This window comes from Mus musculus, chromosome 1, assembly GCF_000001635.26.
Source record: "Mus musculus strain C57BL/6J chromosome 1, GRCm38.p6 C57BL/6J".
Lineage (NCBI taxonomy): Eukaryota > Metazoa > Chordata > Mammalia > Rodentia > Muridae > Mus > Mus musculus.
Window position 1 is genome coordinate 156,253,761 of NC_000067.6, and position 24,598 is coordinate 156,278,358.

The window sequence follows — 24,598 nt, forward strand, 5'->3', positions numbered from 1 at the left end:
ACTGACATGGCTATTCTAGCCAAGGCCCAGTAGTCAAAAGGCACATACCTTTTAAAGGTCAATTCTTCACCCCAACCCATGTTAACTACTAATTTCTCCATGGGCTTCTTTCAAGGCGTGCTGGTACTCACCAGTCTGACCTGGTACTAAGGGTCTAGCTGTCCATTTTCAAAAGGACGACTAACTACAAAGTTTTAGCACAATTAATTCTAGCTTGCAAGGTATAGCAGTAGTTGATTTCAGCTTATAAACCTATCAAACTTAAACAGTATAGCTCTTCCTGGAAGCCTGTTGCTAATACAGAGGGGGGGGGGCAGTTTCACTGACTAAATGTTGACTTTCAGACTTCCTCTGTGACAGAATGTTTGTGTCGTAAGATTTATTCTGTCCCAAATTCAGAACAGCTTGCTGTGGATCTGAAGAATACTGCTCAGACTTGCAGTTTTAAAGGAATAAACTCAGTGTGGTGGTTTGAGTGAGAAAGGCCCCCATAGGCTCATGTATTTGAATACTTAGTCACCAGGGTGTAGAACTGTTTGAGAAGGATTAGGAGGTGTGGCCTTGTTGGAAGAAGTGTGTTGGTTGGTGTGGGCTTTGAGGTTTCAAAAGCTCAAACCAGGCCCAGTCTGTCTATCACTCTGTTCTGCTTCCTGGCATCATGATAATGGACTAAGCCTCTGAAACTGTAAGCCAGCCCTCAAGTAAGAGCTGCCTTCTCATGGAGTCTCTTCACAGCCACAGAATAGTAACAAAGACAGAAGCTGGTGCAGTGACTTGTGTATTGCTATGATAGGCCTGACCAAGCTATTGTTGAAATAGTATGGGAGACTTTGATTTAGAAAAGCAGTTAACACTCTAAGTGGGGTTTAATGGGCCATCCTAGTAGGAACATGGAAGACAGTGGTGCTGAGGGTGGTGTGGACTATGCAGGCCCAGCTCAGGAGGTTCAGAGGGAAAAATATTACTGGCTGGTTTAGAAACCATTCTTGTTATAGTTGGGTAAAGAAGTGGCTGCTTTTTGCTCTGTTTTAAGAATTTGCCTGAGGCCAAATGAACGAGCTTTTAAGACAGCCTGGTATAGCCTGCATGGTGTGGTTTTATTAGAAATCACTTTTATGCAGATCTACAGTGAAAAGGAACAAGTGGGTCAAAGAGAAACACAAAATGTTTGAGGAGAAAGCGCACCGAAATGTGATGTAAGACAGAAGTCAAAGTGTTCAAGGAGAGAAGTTTAAGAAAAGCCTCAAGCTAAATGGAACAAAGGGAGTAGTGCTCTCTTAGGCACCCAGCCAACCCAGCCACCTCAGAACTGAGAAGGCCCTCGGATCTCCTAGGCTTAAAAGAACAAAGGAAAGTCTATGCCAAGGTAGATCAAGGAGGGGCTAGCAAGCAGGAGAACCTGGAAGCTTTGGCCCTGCGGTTCTGCATTTAGAGTCAGGATGCTGTAGCCAGGTTTGTAGCAGGAGAATTCTTGACTGGAGAGGTCATTGTGTGTGAAAGTACTTTTTGTCTTGTTAAATATAGATCACAAACAATTAATTTTTCAATCTTCATTTATCAGTCATGATATGTACAAGACAAACAAAAAACAAAAACAAAAACAAACAAAAAAACAAAAAAAAACATATACACAAACTGCTTTAAAGTACTTCATTAAAACAAAGGTGAACCAAACCATTCAGAATGATGTAAAATCATGAACAAAAATAAGAACTAACATAAATTATCAATACTTACACATCAAAGTAGTCAGTTAGCAAAACAAAGCTAGCACCTGGTCACCCAGAAAGGCCAAGGGACCCCTCCCCAACCGTTACTTCACTCCATCTCTCTCTGCCTCAAGCTTCCCTCCTTTCACACTGGGGTACCAGTGCAGGAGGCTCCTGGACGTGGCTAACCGTGCCGCAGCTCCCAAGACAGCTGTGGCTGTACTTCGAGGGATGTAGAGCTTCTGAGAAATCTGGTGCTGGGGGGACAAAATGAAAGAGAGCTGGTCTATGGCTCCCTGACTCTTGTCCTTGGCCGTGGCTTCAGCACGGCTATTAGAAACATCTTCTTTCTTTAGGCTCCCTGGAGAGCTTTCCACTAGAAAAGAGAAAAAAACAAGAGTCCTTTCAAGAAGTTCTCCAACTCACTGCCTGCCTCTCCCAGTTTAGTTCTTACCAACATGCGCTATGGCCTTTTCTGACTCAAGGCGATCACCAGTCAGAGGGGATGCTACTCAGAAAACAGCCAGGGATAGCAAAGACTCGAACTTGGGGATCCCACATTAGTGTGAAAATGAACACTTAGAGGCTAAGGGCCAACAGAGGAACACACGAATGCGGAAGGGATGCCAGGAGGAGGAAGTGGATGAAGTTCACACCCCAGAGGGGAGTCCAAAAACACCCTTATTTCTTTCCAGCTCACAGGGAAGTGATACTCCACAGGTATCCTCTATTGCCAAGTGGTTCTAATTCTGAGTCTGTGCCAGGGTCACAGACCCTGTAAAGCTGTAAAGGACCACCTGTTAACAAGATGTTCTCACGGACTTATGTAAGAAGTAACCATGGGAACAAAGAGAAATCTGGAGCTCTAACACTCCAGGTCTAGCAACCATGGCACGGATGGTAGACACTCTTACGTGGACGGGCTAGACCAGTGCTAGCTCCTTCCCACTGAAGACCCTTTTTTGCCTGAGAAACTTTGTAGGACCTTGGTATATAAAACAGGCATATAAATTAAATGTTTCCTGGTAATTTTACTGTTATTAAAGATACAATCAAATCTGCATACTAATATGATGGATGTATTTTTTTTTTTTTTACACAAAAGGACTGGATCTCAGTTGAGTATTTGATACTACAAGGACAAAGAATATCTTCAATGTTTTTCTTTTATCAGTATTTTCATTTTATTATCCACACTGAACACTGTTTCACTAAAGTGTATTATAAAATGACAAGAATTATGTTTTAGATCATTTCAGAAATTGCTGAAAATTCTACCCTAATCTTAAGGGCAAAAATTCATTCAATTTTTAAAAAATGAAATTCATCAATAAACATTTGAATGCAATTCAATCCAAAGAGACACTAATTTGATACTTAGATGGTAATAAAGGACAACTGGAAAATAGGAAATTTAAGTCTTTTAAATCTTTGTTTTCTATAACTGAACCATTATGCTGTATTGGTTTTTGTTTGAATACAGGGTATCACAGGGTAAGTACTACCCCTGGAACCCATTCTGTAGAGCCTCTGGTCCTCCTCCCATGTCTATTTCTGAGGCAAGCGCTCTATTAACTGAGTGCCATCCAGCTCCTAGCCCCCACCTGTTTGGGGAAATCATTATGTTTCTAAAGGAACAGAAAACTTTGTACAATAAAAGCATTGAGATTGATGACAACCTCATCTAAAGTATGAGCCAAGGTGCTTCAGATAGCATTTGTTGGCCAGGTTATGTTGAACGGCATGTCAGAATACAGAGTGCTCAGGACAAAGGCTGAAGTTTAGCACTGTGAGGCAGCATGTGGGAGCCCACCACAAGTACCCTGGATTGATTAAGAGTTTGATTTGAGGGGCTAAAGAGATGGCTCAGTACTTAAGAGCACTGGCTGCTCTTCCAGAGGCCATGAATTCTATTACTAGTGCCCATGGGGCAGCGTTTACAACCGTAGCCTCATGGGATCCAGTGTCCTCTTCAGGTGTGCAGACAAAATACCCATATACATCAAGTACATAAATGAATAAATCTTTAAAAGGTTTGAATTGAGTTTTGGTGGTTGTGTGTTCAAAGCACTTTACTACTGTATATTTTTGCCCCTCACAGATTTAAGAAGCTGACTCCTAGGCCAGTGCTGCAGTAGGTAGCATCCTACTGTAAGAGAAGAACTGTCATGTTCTGGGGCAGAGTAAACTAACTTGGCTTTATTCCACAAAGTCCTGCTTCAGTGGGGCGTACTGGGCATGCACCTATCATCTCAGCACTTCTGAGAGTAAGGAGGTTAGCAACTTCCAGGAACGTCTCAACCATGTAGCAAGGTTCAGTCCAGCATGGGTCACAGAGCAAGGGGAAACCAAAAACCAAACCAACCAACCTGCTTTAAAAGTTTCAGGTGAATTTAAATCTGGGCAGCAGTGTAGTCGGTTTGACATCCTGACAGTCAACCACTGCAAGCAACTGATAGATGGACACTGCTATCTTCAAAACAGAAATTCAATAACTTCAGAGAAAAATAAGTCAATCCCTTTTATCTTTGTGTATGTTAAGCACATAATACGTGATCTATTTTCCCTGATACTTGTGATAAGTTTTGTCACAGAAGATTTGACAGCGTGTTCTAAAAAGTAATATTCTGACCATAAAATTATGAGTAGTGCCCAGTTGAGAGAAAAAGACATAAGTATAATACAATGGTTACGTGGCTGCATAGAGAACTGTGGTGTAGATCGGGAATCGTGTCTGCTCCCCGTCTGCCTTGCATGGTTAGAAAACTGGACAAGCATCCGGAACAGAGCGTCTGCTGGGACCTGGGCCGTGGGAGAGCAGCTCCTAAGGAAATGCTAAGGTGTGTGAAACCAATGCCGAGAAGTGCAACTACTGCCTCCCGTCCCTAAAGACAGACAACATAAGATCCAGTGTCTGATGGCCAAGGACGCAGTGTTATAGGGTGTGGTTCTGATGCTTCCATTCAATCGGCATCTGCGTGTCCAGACACTCAAGGTCCTTGTCCCCAGCTGTTTTTTGATTATCAATAAAGACGCCAGAAGCCAATGGTTGGGCCCAGGGTGGGCTGCTTACAGTTGTGTGGGCAGGTCACAGGGAGGAACGGGGGGCGGGGGGGGGACATAACAGACTCAGAGATTCAGAGATCATCCAGAATGTAGGTGGAAAGGGAAAACAGCCCACAGAAGGGCAAGCCAGAAACATCTTGGTCAGCACAAACCAATGGGCATCACATAAGGTAACTGGGCAGCAAAGTTAAAGGTAGATTTGGAAGGTGTTTAGCCAGAAGTACTGGAGGGAAGGGCACAGTAGCTGCAGAAGGTTTAGAAGTGCCACTGAGCCAGCAAGGCATGTTAAAGATAAGCTAGTGTGTGTCTGTGTGTCTTTCATCTGCAGATCCTAAGAGACCCTGGGTGGGTGGCTGGTAGTGCGGTCCACCCAGAGCATAAAGCAGGGTAGATAAAACTACACACAACAAAGTCTGACTTGGAATCAGGAGACAATGACAAAGAAATCAAGACAGGACACAGACAGTAATTTTCAGAAAGAATCACAAAAATAAATACACCAAGTCAGGTGCTGGGACATTATATAGTCAAGAGGAAGAGAGAAACAACTGAAAAACAAAAGACTCCAAACAAAACTAGAGATAAAGAACAGAGCATCTGAGATCAGAGTACACACAGGACAGACACCACCCACAGTGAGCAGCACTGAGAATAAACAACTATCAAGTCAATATCAGGACAAAGTGGCCCAGTGCATGTGTGATCAGAGTCTTTAAAAAGGAGGACCAACAGGTAGTTTAAAAAGTTTCGCATGCAGTGGACATATGCCCTAGCAAAGTCACTTCCAAATAAATAGCCAACAGAAACAAAACTCTACAATATGAAGATAAAGGAAGGTGCCAGACAAGAAAACTACCTACTATGTAACAGGCACGGCGACATGCCAGAGGCCAGCATGCTAATGTCCGGACTAACTGCAAAGGGGCACAGGAAACTTGTCTGGCTAATGGAAACACTGACATTTGCCAAAACTCACAGAACCATGTACTTGAAACTTTATATAAATGTAAAGCCCCTGCAAAAGCTGAAAGAAAGCGGCAACATTAGAGAAACCTGAGCTCACACCAAGACGATCTTGGAGAGAATGGCAGCACCAGCCACCTTTCAAGGTATGTTCTCAAAGCAATGAAGGTTTTAGCAACATGACAAACTTCCGACTTGTCAACTGAGCATGCATAAGGACACATAAACATACCAGAGCCAGAGTGGTTTTCTGGAGAGTCACCCACTGCAGGGGTTGAACTGAGTGCTTTTGAGGCTGCCCGTCCGGCATGAGTCTGAATGCTGGCAGGTTCAGACTGGCTCCTCTCTGCGGACTGCTGAGACTTGATCAGAGAGATGTAGAACTCTTCCAGTTTGGGCAGTGTGGAAGAATCCAAAGGATACTGTAAATCTGGCTGCTGCAAAATGGGAGAAATTGGGTGAAGGCATGGAAAGTGACACCTTTTATGCTTCCTTACTTAGATTTCAGTTAAAAAGTAAAACTCTAGAAAAAGCACTCTTCTATGTTTTAATGAGTATCAAAATTCAACCTAAGAGGTCTTTATTGCTATTTCTATGAACAAGTATGGTACTGAGGGCTACCCTTCTTCCCGCCATTGACCAGTGTTAAATACACACACAGCAGGACAATGCAGGACCCTTATCATCCAGTGTTAAGTAACACCAACATTGAAGCACTCAAATTGCTGGCAAAAATGCAAACAGATTCAGCCGCTGTGGAAAACAGCCTGGCAGTTTCTCAAAATGTTAAACACAGAGTTATTACATATTTATCAGATTATCTGTCTAAGAGACACAGACACTTCAGCAAAGAGTAAAAGGGCAGGACAGATCTCTACAGACAGATGGCCTAGAGATTGTGCCACATATTAGGAAGAAAGGAAGACCAGGATTCAAAAAGTAGCTGGGTAAGACAGTGTGCACCAAAATTAGCAGCTAAGCACAGGAAAGGAAGGAGCCCTTCTTTCTCAGTACCACGGATGAAAGAAAGCCTGGGTATTTTCTTGTCAATAGTTTGAATCTTTCTGGAATCTGCAATGCACAAGTCCCAGAATGGGATGCAAGGAGCCTGGTAGGCACAGGTGGAGCAGGACTGCGGAGCTCTGGACTGAACTTTTGGCGCCACCCTAAGCTTACTGTTTTCTAACACTCTGAATCAACGTCATATATGCTGTGGTCTCTCCCTCTATTAGGGTGCTTTTCCTTCAGTAGCTGTAAGTATAAGATCTCTGTTAATCAAGCTAGAAGACAGGCTACTAAAGCAGTAAGATGCGTAAAGTTGAACAAATCGCATATATATGTTATATATACAATTTGCTAGTAGTGACCTCATGACCTAATTACATCATACATCCTAGTCCCCAGCATTCTAGTGCTGCTGTGCCAGACACCACACCCGACACATGATGCTTTGAAAGGAAACCACATGCAATCCACAGCAACAGAGCACTGTTCCTTCTGCAAACAGTTAGTGCTGATCAAACTCCTGCATCTAATTTTCCCTCATCCACCTTGTCCACACAGTAGGCAATGTTTTCAAAGATCTGTTGAAGAGACTCTCTATTCTCCTAACTCCTATTATTTATTTTAATAACTATCCTCCCATGTTAGAAAGAACAGTCATGCTATTCTGTTTGCGTCTGTAAATGACCTCTACGGGAACTCTGAATTACAGGTCTGACTATAAAGTCTGACTATAATCCTAATTATCACCCACTCAGAAACACTTCAGAGCTGCCGCATATTCAGGCCTATTTTCAAATTGATACAATTTCTTAAAAACAAATGAAAGTGAAGACTTTTCCCAGTATACATAGTTCCTAGCCTCTGGGTTTATTAATAATATTGCCATCACTACTACATTGCTGCGACTTTTATAACCCAGTGTGTGCTTACTAATCTGCCAAACACACCCTTATGGGACGCTCTAACTGCTGTGGGGGCTGGAGTAAGAAAGGCCCCAGGGGCTCATCTACAGGGCAGGCTTGATCCCCAGGTGATGAGCTGTCCTGGAGAACTAAGCGTGGCCTTGTAGAAAGACATGTGTCACTTGTGTCTCTGGCTGCCTGCAGCCCTCTCTGCTGCTTCTCCAGCACCATGCCTACCTGTGTGCCGCCATGCTCCCTGCCATGAAGAGAAGTACTAACACTCTGCAACTGTAAGCCAGGCCCCAGTCACATGCTTTCTCTTACACGAACTGACTCAGAGCAACGGAACCGTGACTAAGACAAATGCTTGGTATAAACCTTTGGCAACCTAATCCATGTCTCGTTTCTTCATTTGAAATGGTGGTAACAGTACTTCATAAGAAGGATTAAACAGATGGACAGGGATGTAGATAAAGGCTTACAGCAGTGCCAGTAAACAGTATGTGCTTAGGCACTGTGGGCAGTGTTATCTTTTTTACTGGTAAAAGAGCTCACAGAGATAAGTCCCAAGATCGAGGCTTCGATATCTCACGCCTAACTACCATGGAATTCACAACTCCTCACGGAGTAGCAAGAGGGAAATCAACTATCATTGATTGAAAAGGCCCAGAATATGGTTACTAAAAGCCCAAGGAGACTCAGATATAGATGGTTTACAAATCCTGGTTCCTTGATGTGAAGATTCAAGCTATAAAAATGTTAGTAAGACTTCCAGTTCTAGCCATGGTACTCTTCAACTTTGCTCCATTGTAAGCAGTGGACAAATTAGATTTTACAGTATTTGAAGGTTCAGGGGAACAAGTAGTCAGGAAAATTTTCATAAAATGAAGTGGGTTCCATAGTCATACCTCAGCATTTTTGCAGTCTCCAGTCAGGAATGGAGTTGAGATCATAACTGCAAACTTATGGGCTAAAGGGGAGATCAGACACTGACAATACATCCGGGCCCTGACAGACACACCCAGAGGAAGAGACTAGAGAACAGTCCAACATCTGGCACGTCCAAGGCTGCCAATTCATCAAGTGAGCATCTAGAAAACCTACAGAGAACAGCAGTGGGCAGGCTGAAAGGCAGGCAGTGGAGTCTGAGCCTTGCTTACCAAGGTGGGAAGCAAACGCAACAGGCTCTCACCTCAGTCGAAGGTCTTAGGAGTGAAAGCCAGAGAGGACTGGAGCAAGAATGAAAGTGAGCTAAGACCAGACTGCCTTGACTGAAGGACTGCTGAGATCAGGTGGGCCTATGGGTATGTCTGTGGGTGGCTGCCTTGATTAACAGATGCAGAAGGGCATACATTAACCACAATTTCTAAGAATCAAAGTGATAAATCATGAACTGGTTATAATAATTCCAACTGGGCTCTACCTGTTGAATTCGGGTTGTGCTGGTATTTTTTTCTTGAGCAATGGGCCCTTCTGGTGTGTGAATTCCTCCTTTCACATCATTCGCAAGGCCTAAGGGCTGCCAGGAATCATCCCATATATCTTTAGATGTAGAAAAACACCAGTCCTATAAAGAAAAGCGTGCAACAGTAAATCACAACGCAGTGCCACAAGATCACAAAGCAAGGTAAGGTGACAGCGAGGGAGCAGTGTGCTGTAAACAACAAGAGGGGGTGTGGACTTCCAACAGGACAAGGACACAGTGTGTTCTAAGCAGCAAGAGGGATGCTGATTTCCATCAGTGACATCTTTCCTAAAGTCTGCAGTAAACACCTTCAATCCTTGGGCCTCGTGAATGGACACACACCATCGCCTAGCGAGACAGTTCCTGAGCACCTTAGTGCTTACCCACTTAAAAACCAACCACAGATCATTTTCAACTATGGCCTGACAATTCCTTCTCAATTCCAGCATTTACAACTTTCTAGAAGCCTGGTCTACCGGGTTTAAATTTCCTTTGTCAGCAGTTGATCTGCTGCTTGTTATCATAAGACTCTAACCTTTTGTGCCATTTCTCCACCTGTCTGATATTGTTTCTTCCCAACAAGGTTTGAAGTAAACAGCTGGGAGGCAGGACTCCCTGCCTTCCCCATTTTGGCCTGTAGAGGGAGCCAGTTCTCATCCCAAACATCGTCACCTATGGTCACTGACTCCAGGCATGGCATTCCAGTAGGGACCTCATCCTGAAACAGACCACAGGACAAACAAGTACTGTTGTTTTTATTTCCAAACATAAACACATTTTTAAAACTTAAATGCACAATTTTTTTCCTGGCTCTGAGTGGATACAAGTTTAATACACAATTTATTACATTTTGTTCCCCGATTTGCCAAAGAAATAAAGGCAAAGACATTTAAGGGCAATGCCTATGAGAGAGACTGGGAGAGGAGGCAAGGCCATCTACTCCCTGGGTGTAGAAAAGCCTCCATAACTGACTAAGGGGTCCTAACCGATCCCAGGCCCGAGTGTACAGTGGGGAGAGCTGAGAGGCCACCACATATACATAACACGTAAGCGCAGGAGCTTTCAAAGAGCAAAAGCAGAAACAAAGCTCTTATGCTAAGAGAGCAGAGGTGGATGGGAACAGGAGCATGAGATCAAAGTTGGCGTAGAAACAACGGCATCTCCAGCCTGCCTGCCCTGCGCCCAGGACTCAGACAACCGCTCTCTCTCATCCGCTAGAGCGACTTTTGGAAAGTTCAACATGTGGAATAAAGAGGAAGAAAGAAGGGTTTGTGTTAGTCAGCTTCCCATTACTCAGACCAAATTTCTAAGAGAATTCAAAAGGAAGAAAACTTCCTCTTGACTCATGGTTTCAGAGTTTTAGTCGAAGGTCAATTGCTGCTACAGATGTGGCCCTGAGGGGGACAGGTTATCACGCCAGTGAAGCATGTAAGGGAGGGGACTGTTCACTCCCAGTGGAATGAAGTTTAGTGGGAAGGACTGGAGAGATGGCTCAGAGGTTAAGAGCACTGACTGCTCTTCCAGAGGTCCTGAGTTCAATTCCCAGCAACCACATGGTGGCTCACAACCATCTGTAATGAGATCTGATGCCCTCTTCTGGTGTGTCTGAAGATAGCTACCGTGTATTACATATAATAAACAAACAAACAAATAAACAAAGACAGCCTACCTCATGAGGCTTCTACTAACTTACAATAATACCACGTGTGAGCAACCAAACTGTTTTTGGCACGTGGCTGTTGAGGGGCATTTTAGATCCCAATCTCCTGTCTATATCATGCAAAACCACATCCAGTCTGCCTTCAAGAGTCTGCAAAGCCTTAACTGTTCTCCAGCTGCTCAAAAATACAAACCAAAAACCTCCTGTGGGAACCAGGATCCAGGAGGGGGTAAGAGGCAGAGTCACCAACCCTAGAACAGACTCCGGAGGCCAGCAGTGAGGTGCTGATCTACCTACTGCACAGCAGCGAGCGTGTATCATACAGCCTTTGAACCAATGGGAACTGACAGAAGCTCTGGAGTAGCCAACTCCCCCACTGTCACTATGGGGAGGTGCCAGGCTGCCAGCACTTGAGGGGACTTCTGTAAAGATGGGGGGCAGGATGGGGGGCAGCCACTGCCCTGTTCCGGGCTCATTCTAAGGTTCCACTAGTTTGCTAGGATTCTCTATTTTGTGTCACACGGTATGCCAGCAGACATGGGGACTCACTATGAAAGCCACCTAGGGGCTACAGCACCCATATCTCAAAAACTCTCGGCTTTGAACCCTGCAAAAAAAAAAAAAAATGAAGTTAAGGATCCAGAGACAGGTGCATCTCTGTGAGTCCCAGGGCAGCTGGAGGTATATAGTAAGATCCTGTCTCAAAAAGCAAAAACCAACCAAACAAAAAGATATATATACACTTTATAATAGCACAGGGGTAAACCCTCTATTCCAAATAAGAAATAGGAGAATACTAAGAAAGGATTGGATCAAAACAGTAGCAAAACCAACCGGGCCGCAGTAAAATCTGTACGCAGGGAACACGGTGGTAAGAAAGAGCTCTGCTGACCCCGTCCCACATTAGTCATTAGGGAAACATGTTCGAAGCATTCTGAGATGTTACTATATGCTTCTCAGAGGAGCTCAAAACAAAAACCCCCAGCTGTTACTAGCAAGTACTGGAAAGGACATACAACACTTGGAACACATACTCTGCTGGTGGGACGCGAAATCGTAAGCTCCTCTGGAGAGCAGTTTGCCTAACACTGCCACATAACCTACCAGTCCTACCTCTGGACATTTTCTCTGTATAAATGAAACTTAGGTACACACTCACGTGCACACACACCAAAACAAACAAAACAAAACAAACAAACAAAACCCCAACAAACCAACAAAAACTTGTGTATGAACACTTATAGTAACTCTATTCCTAATTACTTGAAACTGGAAACAATTCAAATAAACCTTGGTTGGGGATGGCAAACTGTAGTAAAGCTAGTACAATCAAATACCACTCAAAACACAAAAGCTTTCAACTATCAACAACTTGGATATATGTGAAGCACTCAGAGGTATGAGGCTGCATTAAAAGGCCACTCTTAAAGCTCTCTTATGTGCTAGTCCTGAAAGGGACAATCAGAGTAACAAAACTCTGTCAGGTGAGAAACTGTGAATAAAACCAGGGAGGTACAGGGTTATTCCAGGTGCTGGAGCTATTCTGCATCCTGACTGTTGTGTTGAATACATTATGATATACGTGTATTAAAACTGACAGAAAAGAACTCCAAAATAGAGTCAATGTTATTGTAGTTAATTAAAAAAACATCAACATAAAATTCATGCCAACATGCATAAGACCCAAACAAATTCAAACCAGACAATACTCTTAGCACAGAAGAGGGAACATGGGCACAAATTCCACCTCTACCAAGAAGCTATCTAACTGAGAGCAGTGAGGCAGGCCCCAGGCTCAGGAGCAGCTGGCCAACTCAATTGAATTCCATTTTCTTTAGGGGAGACAAGGAGCACAGGGTTGCTTAGATAGGGAGGTGGGAAGGATCTGGGAGGAGTTAGGGGAGGAGAAAGATTACAATAAAAATGTATGTTATCAAAGTTTCAAAGAATAAACACAAAGATTACTTAAAAGTATACATGAAAAGCATCCTAGCCAACTATCTGGCTAAGCAGAAAATAGCATTGATACTGAATGGTCCGATGAAGCTCAATACAGTGTACTAAAACAGACGGTGGGGGAGGGGAAGGAACTTCAGTTTATGTGTGCTGAAGGGATGAACATTTTTTTCTATGCCAAGAAATCCAAAGATACTTAAACTTGAAAATCAGGAAAAATATATTATTTAATGTAATAATTAAGAGGGAAATTTCAAACTAAAGGAGATGATTTAGAAAATGGTTGTTTTAGAAGACACTTAGAGTCACAAGGGACTCTAAGTTATGTGCATGTAAACACTTGATTAAAAGATGTTCTTCCAAAAATAGAAATATATTTCCTGATGAGTTTCCTAGTATTGCTTCTCAAGACCTCTATGCTGCCACTCTGACTCAATCTCGGGATAGTGACCTATACATCTGGTCCCAGCAGAGCTTTTCTTCCCTGTGATTGGCTCTGTCCCATTGCTGTGGTCTTGGCGACTGTTTTTTTTTTTTTCCATTTTTTATTAGGTATTTAGCTCATTTACATTTCCGGTCTTGGCGACTGTTAAGGAGATCATCTGTAATTCAATGTCATAGAGTAGTGCTCACCGACGACGAAAGCAGAGGAGCCTGCAGACTATTGATTTCCAGGCATTCTCATTTATGCATTTGCTGAACTGAAAGCCCATCTCCGCCTCTTACCTCATTTTCTTCCTTCAGATCCTTGGGCTGCAGGATGGACCACCGTGGGTCCTCTTCACAGCTCTTATGTGTTTTCAATGAGCTCAATTTAGAATCCTTTAATAATTCCTTGGGCGCAGATTTAAGGTAACTTATACACTTTCCATCATTAATATCTTGCTAGTAGATATAAAAGAAAAATCAATCATTTTCTACATTAATGTTTCCAAAATCTGCATTCCTATAAACTTTGGTGGAAATTTTACTCTATAGTTCATACACGCACATAGGTGTTTGTTCGTCCTCCCCACCCCCCTAATTTTACCCACCTTCCTAAGTCTTCCCATTCTTTTCAACTGTATCAGAAAGCCACCATTGTTGGGCACACGTTATCTAGTGTCCATAAGGTACCCTGTAGCTACAAAAGAACCCAAAGGTTCCAGACCCAAAGAACTAGAACTCCAGGAGACACACGGTCGGGTAAAGACAGTGCAGCCTTCCCAGCGTGGCCATCAGAGATGTGGCGTGCAGATGACAGGAAGGAGGCTGTGTGAGAGGACACAGTAAGGATGCTGCATGCACAGTTAGTCAGGACACTCAAACACAGCAGCATTGGGCAATGGCCAGGTTCACAATGGGTGTGCATGTGCGTAGCACGGAGAGCTTGGCTGGACCAAAACACAAACCAAATCAGGAGAGTTCACATGCTTTTTTCTTTTGCATAAAAGATGGTATTTCATTTCTAGAACCAAACTATGATTATTTGTAGATAGCAAGAGATAGTAAGTTATTCTAAAAAGGTTAAACAATGAATTAAATTCATTATTCAAGAATGATGAAATACAATGCTTCCAATGCAGTAATAATGATTAAGAAAGATTGAGGTTATAGACCAAACAAACTCAATTAAAAACTGCCACAGACCCTCTGGGTCCCTTTGTCTGCGTGGAACAAGTCTCTAGGGCAGGTGGGCAAGGCATCGGCAAGTGACAGACAGACCAACACGCGAGACTGTGTAGAATCTGAATGTATTCTCACAAAGTGAACACCAGTCTTATATAGTACAGAAAATAAAAGGGGTAGGAAGTCACAGCAGGCAAGGTACATTGAAGTTACCTGATACAAAACAAAGGAATGACTACAAAGGGACTTACAGGAACCAGGTAAATGTTTACAGTAAAGATAAAGCAGTCCTGCCTAGGGTCAGCTCAGTGACAGGTAAGGATTTCACACTCTAGTGTTATACCTTTGAACCTTGTGAAGACTAGCACCAGGGGGTTCTGCTCTTGGCAGACCTTCTCATGAATAATGCAATACCACAACCCCCCTATTTCCTAGGCCTTGCTAAATTCTTATATGAGTGTAACTTTTAAGTATCTGGAGAATCTCCATTTGTCAGAAGAATTTACCAACTTGCTTCTAATATGTAATGTAGCCTGTACTGAAGATTTCTATCTCCGTGGGATTCCCTGGCTCTATTATTCCCTAGTTTGGGTGAGAATTGCTACTGTCCTTGGTAGACTAGCTCTGAGCTACTGGCTCCTTCTTTTGTAATGCTTAATTAGTAACTGAATAGGCTAACTTCCTTACTGCATTCTTACTGGATTCTAAACTCACAGGCTTCTGGGACCTTGGAACACTGGGGAGAGTTTAACTATAACAGAATTTTTCCATACACCAGACTAACGCAGGAATAGAGTATGAGTATATGGGTAAATGAGAACGCCAAAGCTCCAGGAGGTGAGTTTCCTTGAAACTTTTCTTCGTGAGTGCTTTCAGACTTTCAGCCTATCAAGCAGACTTGACCGGAGGGCGTGGCAAAAAACAATTTTAGGGGACTGGAGAGATGATCAGTGGTTAAAGGCACTTGCTGCTCTTACAGAGGACTCAAGTTTGATTCCCAACATCTATAAGGTGGCTCACAACCATTCGCAGCTCTACTTCCCAGGGATCCAATGCTCTCTCCTGCCTTCACTGGGCACCAGACACACTGCGGTACATTACTTACATGTAGGCAAAGCATTCATAAATAAATAAATGTGTCATTTAAATTTTTTAATGATTTTTATTTTATGTGTATGAATGATTTAATTGTATGTGTACCACATGTGTGCATTTTCCCCATGGAGCCAGAAGAGAGAATTGGATCCCCTGAAACTAAAGTTACAGGCAGTTCTGAGCCACCAGGTGGGTGGTGGGAACCAACACAGGTCCTTCCCAAAAGAAGCAAGTGGCCTTAATCACTGAGCCATTTATCCGGTCCCAAGCCAAACTACTTTTTGCAATGCAGCAGGAGCCATTCATATTTTTGTGTGTCTGAGACAAAGTCTTGCTATGTAGCTAGGCAGGTCTCACACTTGTGATCTTGCTTAGGGCTCCTGCATGCAGGCCTTAGAGGCGGGTGCTGGCTTAGAGGTATGTGCTGTCACCCATTTTTTATGACAAATTAAAAGCATAGTTAAAATGGCCTTGCCTTTTAATCTTTTTTAATAATCAGTAAATACTTTTTAAAAAGACTTTTTTTACCATCTCCAAAATACAATGATATACCTAACTAATGAAACATGCAACGAAAATAAAACACCTTGTATCAGCAAACAAAACACTTTTGAGTCTTAAATTTAAAACACCAAAGGCTCTTAGCCCAGCATCCACTGCCGCGCGTGGAATGTCAGGCTCAGGATAGGCCTTGCTTTGCTCAAGAAGCACTGCTCTGGGGTTCACTTTCTCTTTGTGCTCTGAGGACTAAGTAACCTATGGGAGTACTCATGATGTGCCTGGGATATAAAACTAGTTCAAGAACTGTTTCTCTTTGGGGGTGGAGTAATAACATGTTAATGGAAAATTATTATAATACTGTCACTACTCTGTTGGGAAAAGCTAAGAACACTCAATAACCTGAGTGGTACAACAAGCAGTAAATGTTTAGTGGGCAAAAGTACTTGTCACTGAGTCTGTCAGCCCGAGCTTGACACACTGAACAACCCATGGTAGAAAAAAAACCAACTCCCACAAGTTTTCCTATGGCCTCCAAATGTGCATTGAGGCATGCACATGCCTACACACATACACACAACTCGTAAATGCAATCAAAATATTAAAAGACTAGTGTCGGCATCACCAGTGTAGGGGAATCACAGCCACACAAAGAGAGCAAGAGAATCTGGTGCATAAGAGAGGTGTTCGGGAGGAAACAGAACCAACACACAGGAGTAAATGGCAGAGACAAAGCCACTGTTACAAGCACTGTGCAAGATTCCCAGCTTCTCTGTCTGGAAAGCCGCATCTCACTGACCTACAAAATGAGGACATAACCATAGCAAATAAGAGTGACTATACGAAGGAGCTTTTCCTGGGCTGTGCAGGGCACTCACCTGGGCTTGCTGCAGTATCTCCTGGTCTTCATTTAAATAGTGCTGCTGAGCAGGATGCCCCAGGTCTGTCAGGACCATGTCGCCCGCTGAGCTGGCGTTAGTGTACAGAGCTGGTGGGTTGAAATCCCTGAAGCCCTAGGATGAAGCGTCTTGTTATATAACAAGCTAGAAAAGAACAAGCTGGCAGCTTCGACTGTCACTGAAGGGCACTTTCTAACATTGGTAAGGTGAACATTTCCATACGGATGCTTCTTTAGTTACAAAAATAGCAGCAAGACGAGAAATTCATGTACTATCACTAATTTCAAAATAAGAGAATGTTTTTCTTCTCTAGGAAAACATTAGATAACTAAATACTTCAGAGCTAGAGGAACAAGGTCATTTGTTTTAAACAGAAGTTTTTGCCAGAGGATGAAGAACCATTAGAAAAATATGGAGTTGTTTGCTATTGGTGGTGGCAATGGCCTTGTTTCAGCGGTCACGTGGAAATGAAGAGGGCGTCTGCACTAAGAATCCAGGAACCTAACAAACTTTCCTAAGACTGAATAAATCAGTAACTGCTCATACTAAACTGTTTTATATCCTAAGGTGTGGCATTTAATCAAAGTATGTTGAACAAAATATGCACTCTACCTTGGATGGGGCATTTTCTCGGCATACAATAGCATGGCCTTCTGTCCTCAAGACATGATGAAAATACACATCTTCATTTGAGGACGTATCACAAAGAAAAATATTAAGGATTCCGTCTATATACTCATCCACCACCCCCACCAATGGCTTCAAACCACACAGCTTCTGGAAGTGCAAAATAGCTCTGGCTGTCCAGTGTTCCTAAGATACAATAGAGATGTTTATATGATGAGATTTAGACACGAGTTACAGTAGTCATATATAAAATGAACTGTTAGTGAACTAGAGTTTTAAGTGAAACAACCAAAATTCCCAAAATCCAGAATAACACATAAATCATGTATCATTTTAGGGCGAGAGACATCAAAAGAAAAATATGGTTAAATAAAATGACTACGAAAAATCATCTGATAAAAAGCTAATTTTTTTGAAATATATTATTTATTTTTAATAAGTAAAAAGGCCAATCATCAAGGAAAAATCAAAAGCACTCAAGAGATTCCCCCTCAACTCTGTAAACACAGCTATCACAGGAAATCCACAACAAATGCTGGAGAAGGCACAGGAAAAGGAGCCTGGGGAACCACTGGGTTCTATTAGTCCAGTTACCATGGAAACCAGTGTGTCGATTCCTCAAAAGGTGAAAATAATAACTGCACACGAGCTAACTGCACTGCTTCTAGGTATACATTCAGAACCGAGGTCTGTTTACCACAGGGCAGCTGCTCACATGGTCACTGTGGCACGGTTACAGCACAGAGGTTATGGTCTCAGTGGTGGTGCCTAGGGTAGATGAAAGGTGAAGGGATAAAGGAGACGTGTGTGCATGCACAATAGAGTTTTACTCAGCATTAACCACAATTAAATTACGTCCTTTGCAGGAAAATGAATACGTAGAAATTGTCACATTAAGTGAATCAGAACTTGCACAAGTTCAAGTGGGCCATTTTCCCTCTAAGAGTAAAAGCCGTAGCAGAGGTGATAGAGAAGGTAAAAGGAAAATCTCATATAAAAAAGTAATGGGGCAGATATGATCAATATATATTACATGTATGCATGAGAATGTAATAAATGAAACTATATACTACATGCTAATTTTAAAAGAAAAATAATAAAAAGGTTTAGAAAAAAATAATTATCCATTAAGCAACTCTCATTTAGAAAGAAAGGAAGAAAGAAAGAGAAAGAAAGGAAGAAAGTAAGTTAGTTAAAGCCAGGCAGTGGTGGCACATGCCTTGGATCCTAGCACTTGGGAAGCAGACTCAGAATTTCTGAGTTTGAGGCTAGCCAGCCTTGCCTACAAAGTGAGTGCTAGGACAGTCAGGGCCATACAGGGAAACCTTGTCTTGAAAAAACAAAAGTCAGTTAAAGATTATTAGGCTAACCTCAGAGGGAAAACATTTTTAATTCTAGGTAAATTATTTTAATATATCACAAAAGACCAAAGAACTTAAAGCTAATGTCAAATTATGATGCCAAAATGAAGGAGAGTGGGGTCTACTTCTGTCTCCAGAGAGCCTGTTTATCTGCTCAAGTCTCAGCCACAGTTTTGATTGTCCTAGCAGGTCAAAGGGACAGATATCAAAGCCAGGGCCTACAGTGGTTGGGCATTAAAAGGGGAGGCAAATATACAAAGCTTCCATGGATTTGTAGCTCCATTTTCACACCTCTAGCGTCAGCTCCCAATCTTCAAGTTGTTAATTTACATCAGCACAACACACGGCGGCAGGAGTTCTAGGCATTGGGTGAAAGTAAAGTGGATGACTGTGGCGTGGCGTCATCCACTCATCCTGACACACAGTCTCATAGCAGCAGCCGTACAGAGGCAAAGGCAGAGACACAGGGAGGGCGACTGAGACCGTCCACAGGTCAGAGCAGCTGCCTGAAAGGCTGACAAACTGAGCCCGATGCTGAGGACCAGAGAATGAAGGAGAGACCCAAGGATGGAAGGATGTCCTCTAGCATCCATGTATGCATGTGTGCACGCATTCATGCACGCACACGCGTGCACACACACACACTTTCTCTCATTTAAAAATGGATACAACTGGACTAAATTTCAGAAAGTAAAAATACAATTTAAAAAAACTAAAACCTTCACAGGTTAATTCAGTAGCAGATTAGACAGGATTAAGAGTGAATTTAGAAAACAGTTGCTCACCAGGTAAAGACACAGACATAAAAATACAGAAGACAGCTAGAAGATCTGGAAGAAAAACTTACCTTTAATACTTTTAATTTTTGTTCCAGAGAGAGAGAGGCAGGAGCAGAGAGAATAAAAATATGAATATGGGGCACGGGCAATAATCAAAGAATAACTTCAAATTCACAAGGTTTAATGAAAACTAATAACCCATAGATTTTAAAATGTCCAGTAAACAAAGCAGGTTAAATACTAAATTCACACACGCAAGTAAACACATCACACTGTACATAAACATATCCTGAACTGGATGTAAGGGACAAACAGAGTCTCTAAAACAGCTAACGACCAAGAGGACAAAGCAATGGTCAAGGATTTTCAAGGGACAAGCCAGTGTTCCCTGAGGGGAAGGAGACCAGAGCTAGCCTAGCGACAGCCTCAGTGCACTGAGCCAACCCCAGCCTACACCAGGCAAAGCACAGCGGGCGGGGCTGTAAGTGGGCAGGCAGTCTGTGCTCTGCAAGCCTGAGGCCCTACACTCCACCCAGCCAAGGTATAGAGTAGTGCAGAGGAACGGTGGGTCCACATAACACTACTAAATGAGCCACCACATGACCCACAAGACAGAATCCTAAATAACGCAGCTCAAGGAAAGGAAGTGTCCCCAGCAGTGGGATACGTGACACACTGAGAAATATGTCATTCGATCCAAATAGACACTATGATAGTTTTTGTAACCCATTTCTTATTTTTTGGTTAAAAACAATTTTTCTGAAAAAGAATAAAAATTATAAAAAAACAAAATAAATATCCTCAAATTAATGTTTCATTTTCTTGCATTCCTTCAAGAACACTGTTTACTGTGACTGTGTATTATATATTAGATCATATAGACTAGATATTCTTTGAATATTCCCATTTACCATTGTGTTAATTTTCATTATACTGTATAGGATAAACTGTACTTTGTGTAAGAGCAACATATATGATTTTATCATGTTATATGCATTAAATTGCTTGAAAATTGCAGTTTTTATATTTTTAAGGTATTATGTAAGGCATTTACACAAATATTTTGATAAAAATATAACATACTACTGAATGTGAGACACTATAAAATAACTGTTATAAAGTTGTTAAAAGCTTGACATATGAGGGCGTGGCAGGAACAGAAGGGTTGCAGACACTAAGGGGGCGGGGCGTCTCACAGTCCTTATGCTCCGTTCCATTACATGTAAAGATCACTTAAGGTAACACAAGAGGAATGAGAACCCCGGCAGCTCCCAAATGTTAACACTTGCATATGTACAGCTTAATCAATTTAAACAAAATGCCAGAAAATGATATAGCTTAAACATATGAACATTAGCTTTTCATGACTCTACAGTCTTAGAATTCTAACTCAAGGTTTGCAAAGTTTCATTTCCTAGTGAGACAGCCTTCCTTTTTGCCACGGATTCACACAAGGAGTGAAAGAAAGAAGAGACAGAGGGAAGAGAGAGGGAAAGGGATCAAGCCAGCTACAGCCAACATCACCCTAGCTGGAACAACACTCAAAGCAATACCATTGATATCAGGAAGGAGACAGGGCTGGGCACCACCCATCCTTTTCAGCATAGTTCTTAACATCCATCCCAGATAGAGAAATAAACACGGGAAGAAAATTCAAGGAGCACAAATAGTCAAAGTCGGATATGAAGATAATATGAATTTATACACAGAAGGCCCCAAAATTCCACTAGAAAACTTCTAGAGCTGATCACCATTAACAAAATGGAAAGATACAAAATCAACTTACATAATTCAGTAGTCACTTTATGTAATAATAACAGACATGCTAAGAAAGAGTTCATGGAAACACATCCACTCAGTGTAGCATCGAAAATGTGTGGGAAAAAAACAGAACCAGGAATGTGAATGGGCTATAAAACAAAATTTTTTAATTTCTTAAGAAAGTGACAAAGGGCCAAGCGCACGCCTTTAATGCCAGCACTTGGGAGGCAGAGGCAGGTGGATTTCTGAGTTTAAGGCCAGCCTGGTCTACAGAGTGAGTTCCAGGACAGCCAGGGCTACACAGAGAAACCCTGTCTCAAAAAAAAAAAAAAAAAGAAAAAAGAAAGAAAGTGACAGAAGGAAGACACTAAACATGGAGAGGTCTTCTGAGCTCACGGGTAGTGGAATTAATATTGTGAATATGGCCATCCTAACAAAAGCAATGTATAGATTCAGTGCCATCCCAAGCAAAATCCCTTATCATTCTTCATAGAAACAGAAAGAAAATATCCTAAAATCCACACAGAAGCACACAGGGCATTAGCCCAGGCAGCCCAGAGTACATGTAAGTAGTACTGTACCAGACTTCAACTGAACCTCAGAGCTGTAGCAATATAACCATGACACTGGCACAAAAGCAGGCATGTAGGGCCATTAAAGAAGCCAGAAGGGAGTGTATATAACTACTCCAAGTGGTCAACAGCATTGCCCTATTTTAGACAGTAAGAAACTTATACCACAGCACTCCCATACGACAATAATGGGCCTCAAAAATTCTTACTGCTTAGTGACACTGTGTGTCGCCATAGCACAACACCCTGCTCACATTTGTGGTGGTGTTGGTACAAATAAACGGTGCTGTGAGTCATTTGAAAGCACACCAAGGGCAAGTATGCGCAGTGTGTGGCAGTTAGTGACTGCTTCTGGTTTACAGATTAGTTTACGCACCCCAGCCTATCCTATACTCCATGCCAACGAGAGCAACTTACACTGTCTCAATGTCTGTGCCACTCTCCTGCCTGCGACGTCTTCTTTTTGCGCTTGTGTGAGGAGGCCTTCTTGATTAGTCTGAACAAAACTAGGCACACTTCCTTTTGCTTCTCTCATACACCAGAGCAAGTGAGAGCAACTAAAGGCCATTGCTCCACCTCAATTCTTTTAATTGGCATTAAAAGCATTTCAGCGTCATGTTTCTAGAAGTGGGGAGACACATTCCCACCTGCTTTAATTTTAAATAAGATCTTTGCAAATTCAGTGCCCGGAGTAACCAAAACGGACAGAGACATCGCTCTCATTAGGACACAATGCCCCTGCTGCCCACTCGTCTGTCTCATACAACACACAATCGTTTCACGTGTCACCTGTGTGTCCTGAGAACTCAGAACCATTATTGATACTAAGGACGCGCCTGCATCTTTGCTGACTAATGAGAAACAAGCAAACCTACCTCTGCGGGCCTCACCCACGCCAAAGAGCAAGGGATAGCCTGAGCTGGAAGCTTTGTGTAGCAGCATCTGCAGGAAGCCAAATATGTGACTGTTTAATCACGGATGCACACTGCTTTTTATTGACTCTCTGATCTATTTCTTCTTTTGCTATTCAGGCCATTTCAATTAATTTGTGAAACTTTAAATTAATGCTTTGTACTTTAAAAATAATTAAAAATAAATTACAAACTATAGTACGTTTTTCAAGAGAACCATGTAGATAAAAGCTCCAGAAGGAACCATTCAAGCCCCCAGCTTGTAACTGTCCCTTTCAGCATGAATTTTATTCTCCTGGCCCACTCAAACTAATAATCAAGTGAAAGAAGACAAGAGAGGCAACGGCTCATCCTTGTGAGCCAGTGAAGAGGGCGGGGCGGGGGTGAGGGAGCCTCGTGATTACTTTGCTGTTGCAGAGTTCTCTTCCCAGCTCCCCCAGCAGGCAGCTCCCAGGGAATCCTGCAGCTTTGGCCCCTGTGTGCACCCGATTACATATGCACACACACAGTTTATAAAAGTAACTATTCTAAAAAGATAGGAAAAAGTAAATATTCTAAAAAGATAGGAAATGATCATTTGTCTTACGATAGGGGATGTAAAGAGGAATAAATGGGAGATGGCAAGAGACCAAGATCCCAGCCCCAGAGTTCCATGACTCAGAGTCTCCCTTTTCTGGCATTCCTGTTAAATTCAACTCACTTGAGGAACCTCAGCGAGGACTTCTGCACAGTTCCGATATTTCCGAAATCTGGGTAGAACACTTCCACTTCCTTTTTCCCAAGGATCCGATGGATAATAACCCGGTACCACCACTTGTCCTCAGAGATCTTTACACAACAGAGATGTCCTGGTTGTATAAAATATTCTGGCATAATGTACCGGTCAGAGACCAGCTGGTTGGAGTAGCAGCGTCTGTAGATTCCACAATACAGAAAACCATGGGGTAAGAGAAAAAAAAAAGATCATTTTACTGCTGTATCAAGAGCAAGAAAGTCTTGGCCAAAAGTAAAGAAAAACTGTAATTTTCTGATTTGTTAATGCCTATTAACGTCAATTTTGTTATCCAAATTCTTTTCATCAACCAACTCCTTCCAAATATGAAAAGTACACACTTGTTATCTTACACTCTCTGACTATAATCTAACTTCATTCCACAGAAGTTCCTAAAATGGGTACTCTCCTGCATTTGTGGCTCACAGAAGATCTGGGAAGAGGGGACGAAAGACGGTAAGAGGCAGAATACCAGGAACTCTGCTGTGAGACACACAGCACAAACAAGACCAGGACAATGGCAGTGCCAAGGGACACAGCAATGTGGAAGGGGATTTCAGTGGGATCTCACGCCTACACAAAGAACTATAGGCCACCAATAACTTCTAGAAGGAGAACCGGCCTCTCTCAGGAAGAAGCCCCAGTTCTGGTTACCCAATGCAGAGTGGTCAGCCCTAAAACAACAAACACAGAACCAAGTTGTGTTTATATATATTTGTGATACACATACATACATGTGCATGGAACAATAATCAACGAAAAAGAGGTCATCAACTTGAAGGGGGAGAAGCGGGTTGGTGGGAGGGGCTCCAGGGAGGATGGGGGCAAGCAGAGGAGTGATGCAATTCTAGTTCAATTAAAAACATTCTTTTCAAAAGGCATCAGTGGCTCACTAATCCCCAAATGTAAGTCTCTCCATCTCTTGCTCTTGGATACTCCATCTCCACAATTCCCTCCTATTCCCTCCTTATCAATAAGCTTTTAATAGC

The 24,598-nt window shown here is 42.5% G+C and overlaps 1 protein-coding gene across 13 annotated transcripts in view; it reads right to left on the reverse strand.

Moving 5' to 3' along the window:
• Nucleotides 1-1,535: 1,535 nt before the first annotated feature.
• Tdrd5 (tudor domain containing 5) overlaps nucleotides 1,536-24,598 on the reverse strand; it is a 49,009-nt gene continuing 25,946 nt past the window's right edge. For 7 of the 13 annotated variants that reach the window (XM_006496733.3, XM_006496731.3, XM_006496728.3 and 4 more), the window contains 9 exons: nucleotides 23,538-23,750; nucleotides 22,802-22,868; nucleotides 17,439-17,639; nucleotides 16,806-16,940; nucleotides 13,453-13,611; nucleotides 9,646-9,828; nucleotides 9,069-9,212; nucleotides 5,971-6,175; nucleotides 1,536-2,085 (listed from right to left, as the gene is read on the reverse strand). In XM_006496733.3, the coding sequence (XP_006496796.1) occupies nucleotides 1,814-2,085; nucleotides 5,971-6,175; nucleotides 9,069-9,212; nucleotides 9,646-9,828; nucleotides 13,453-13,611; nucleotides 16,806-16,940; nucleotides 17,439-17,639; nucleotides 22,802-22,868; nucleotides 23,538-23,750 (1,579 nt within the window). In that variant the 3' untranslated portion in view covers nucleotides 1,536-1,813. The other 6 variants (XM_006496727.4, XM_006496729.4, XM_006496730.3 and 3 more) reach the window with 6 other exon arrangements.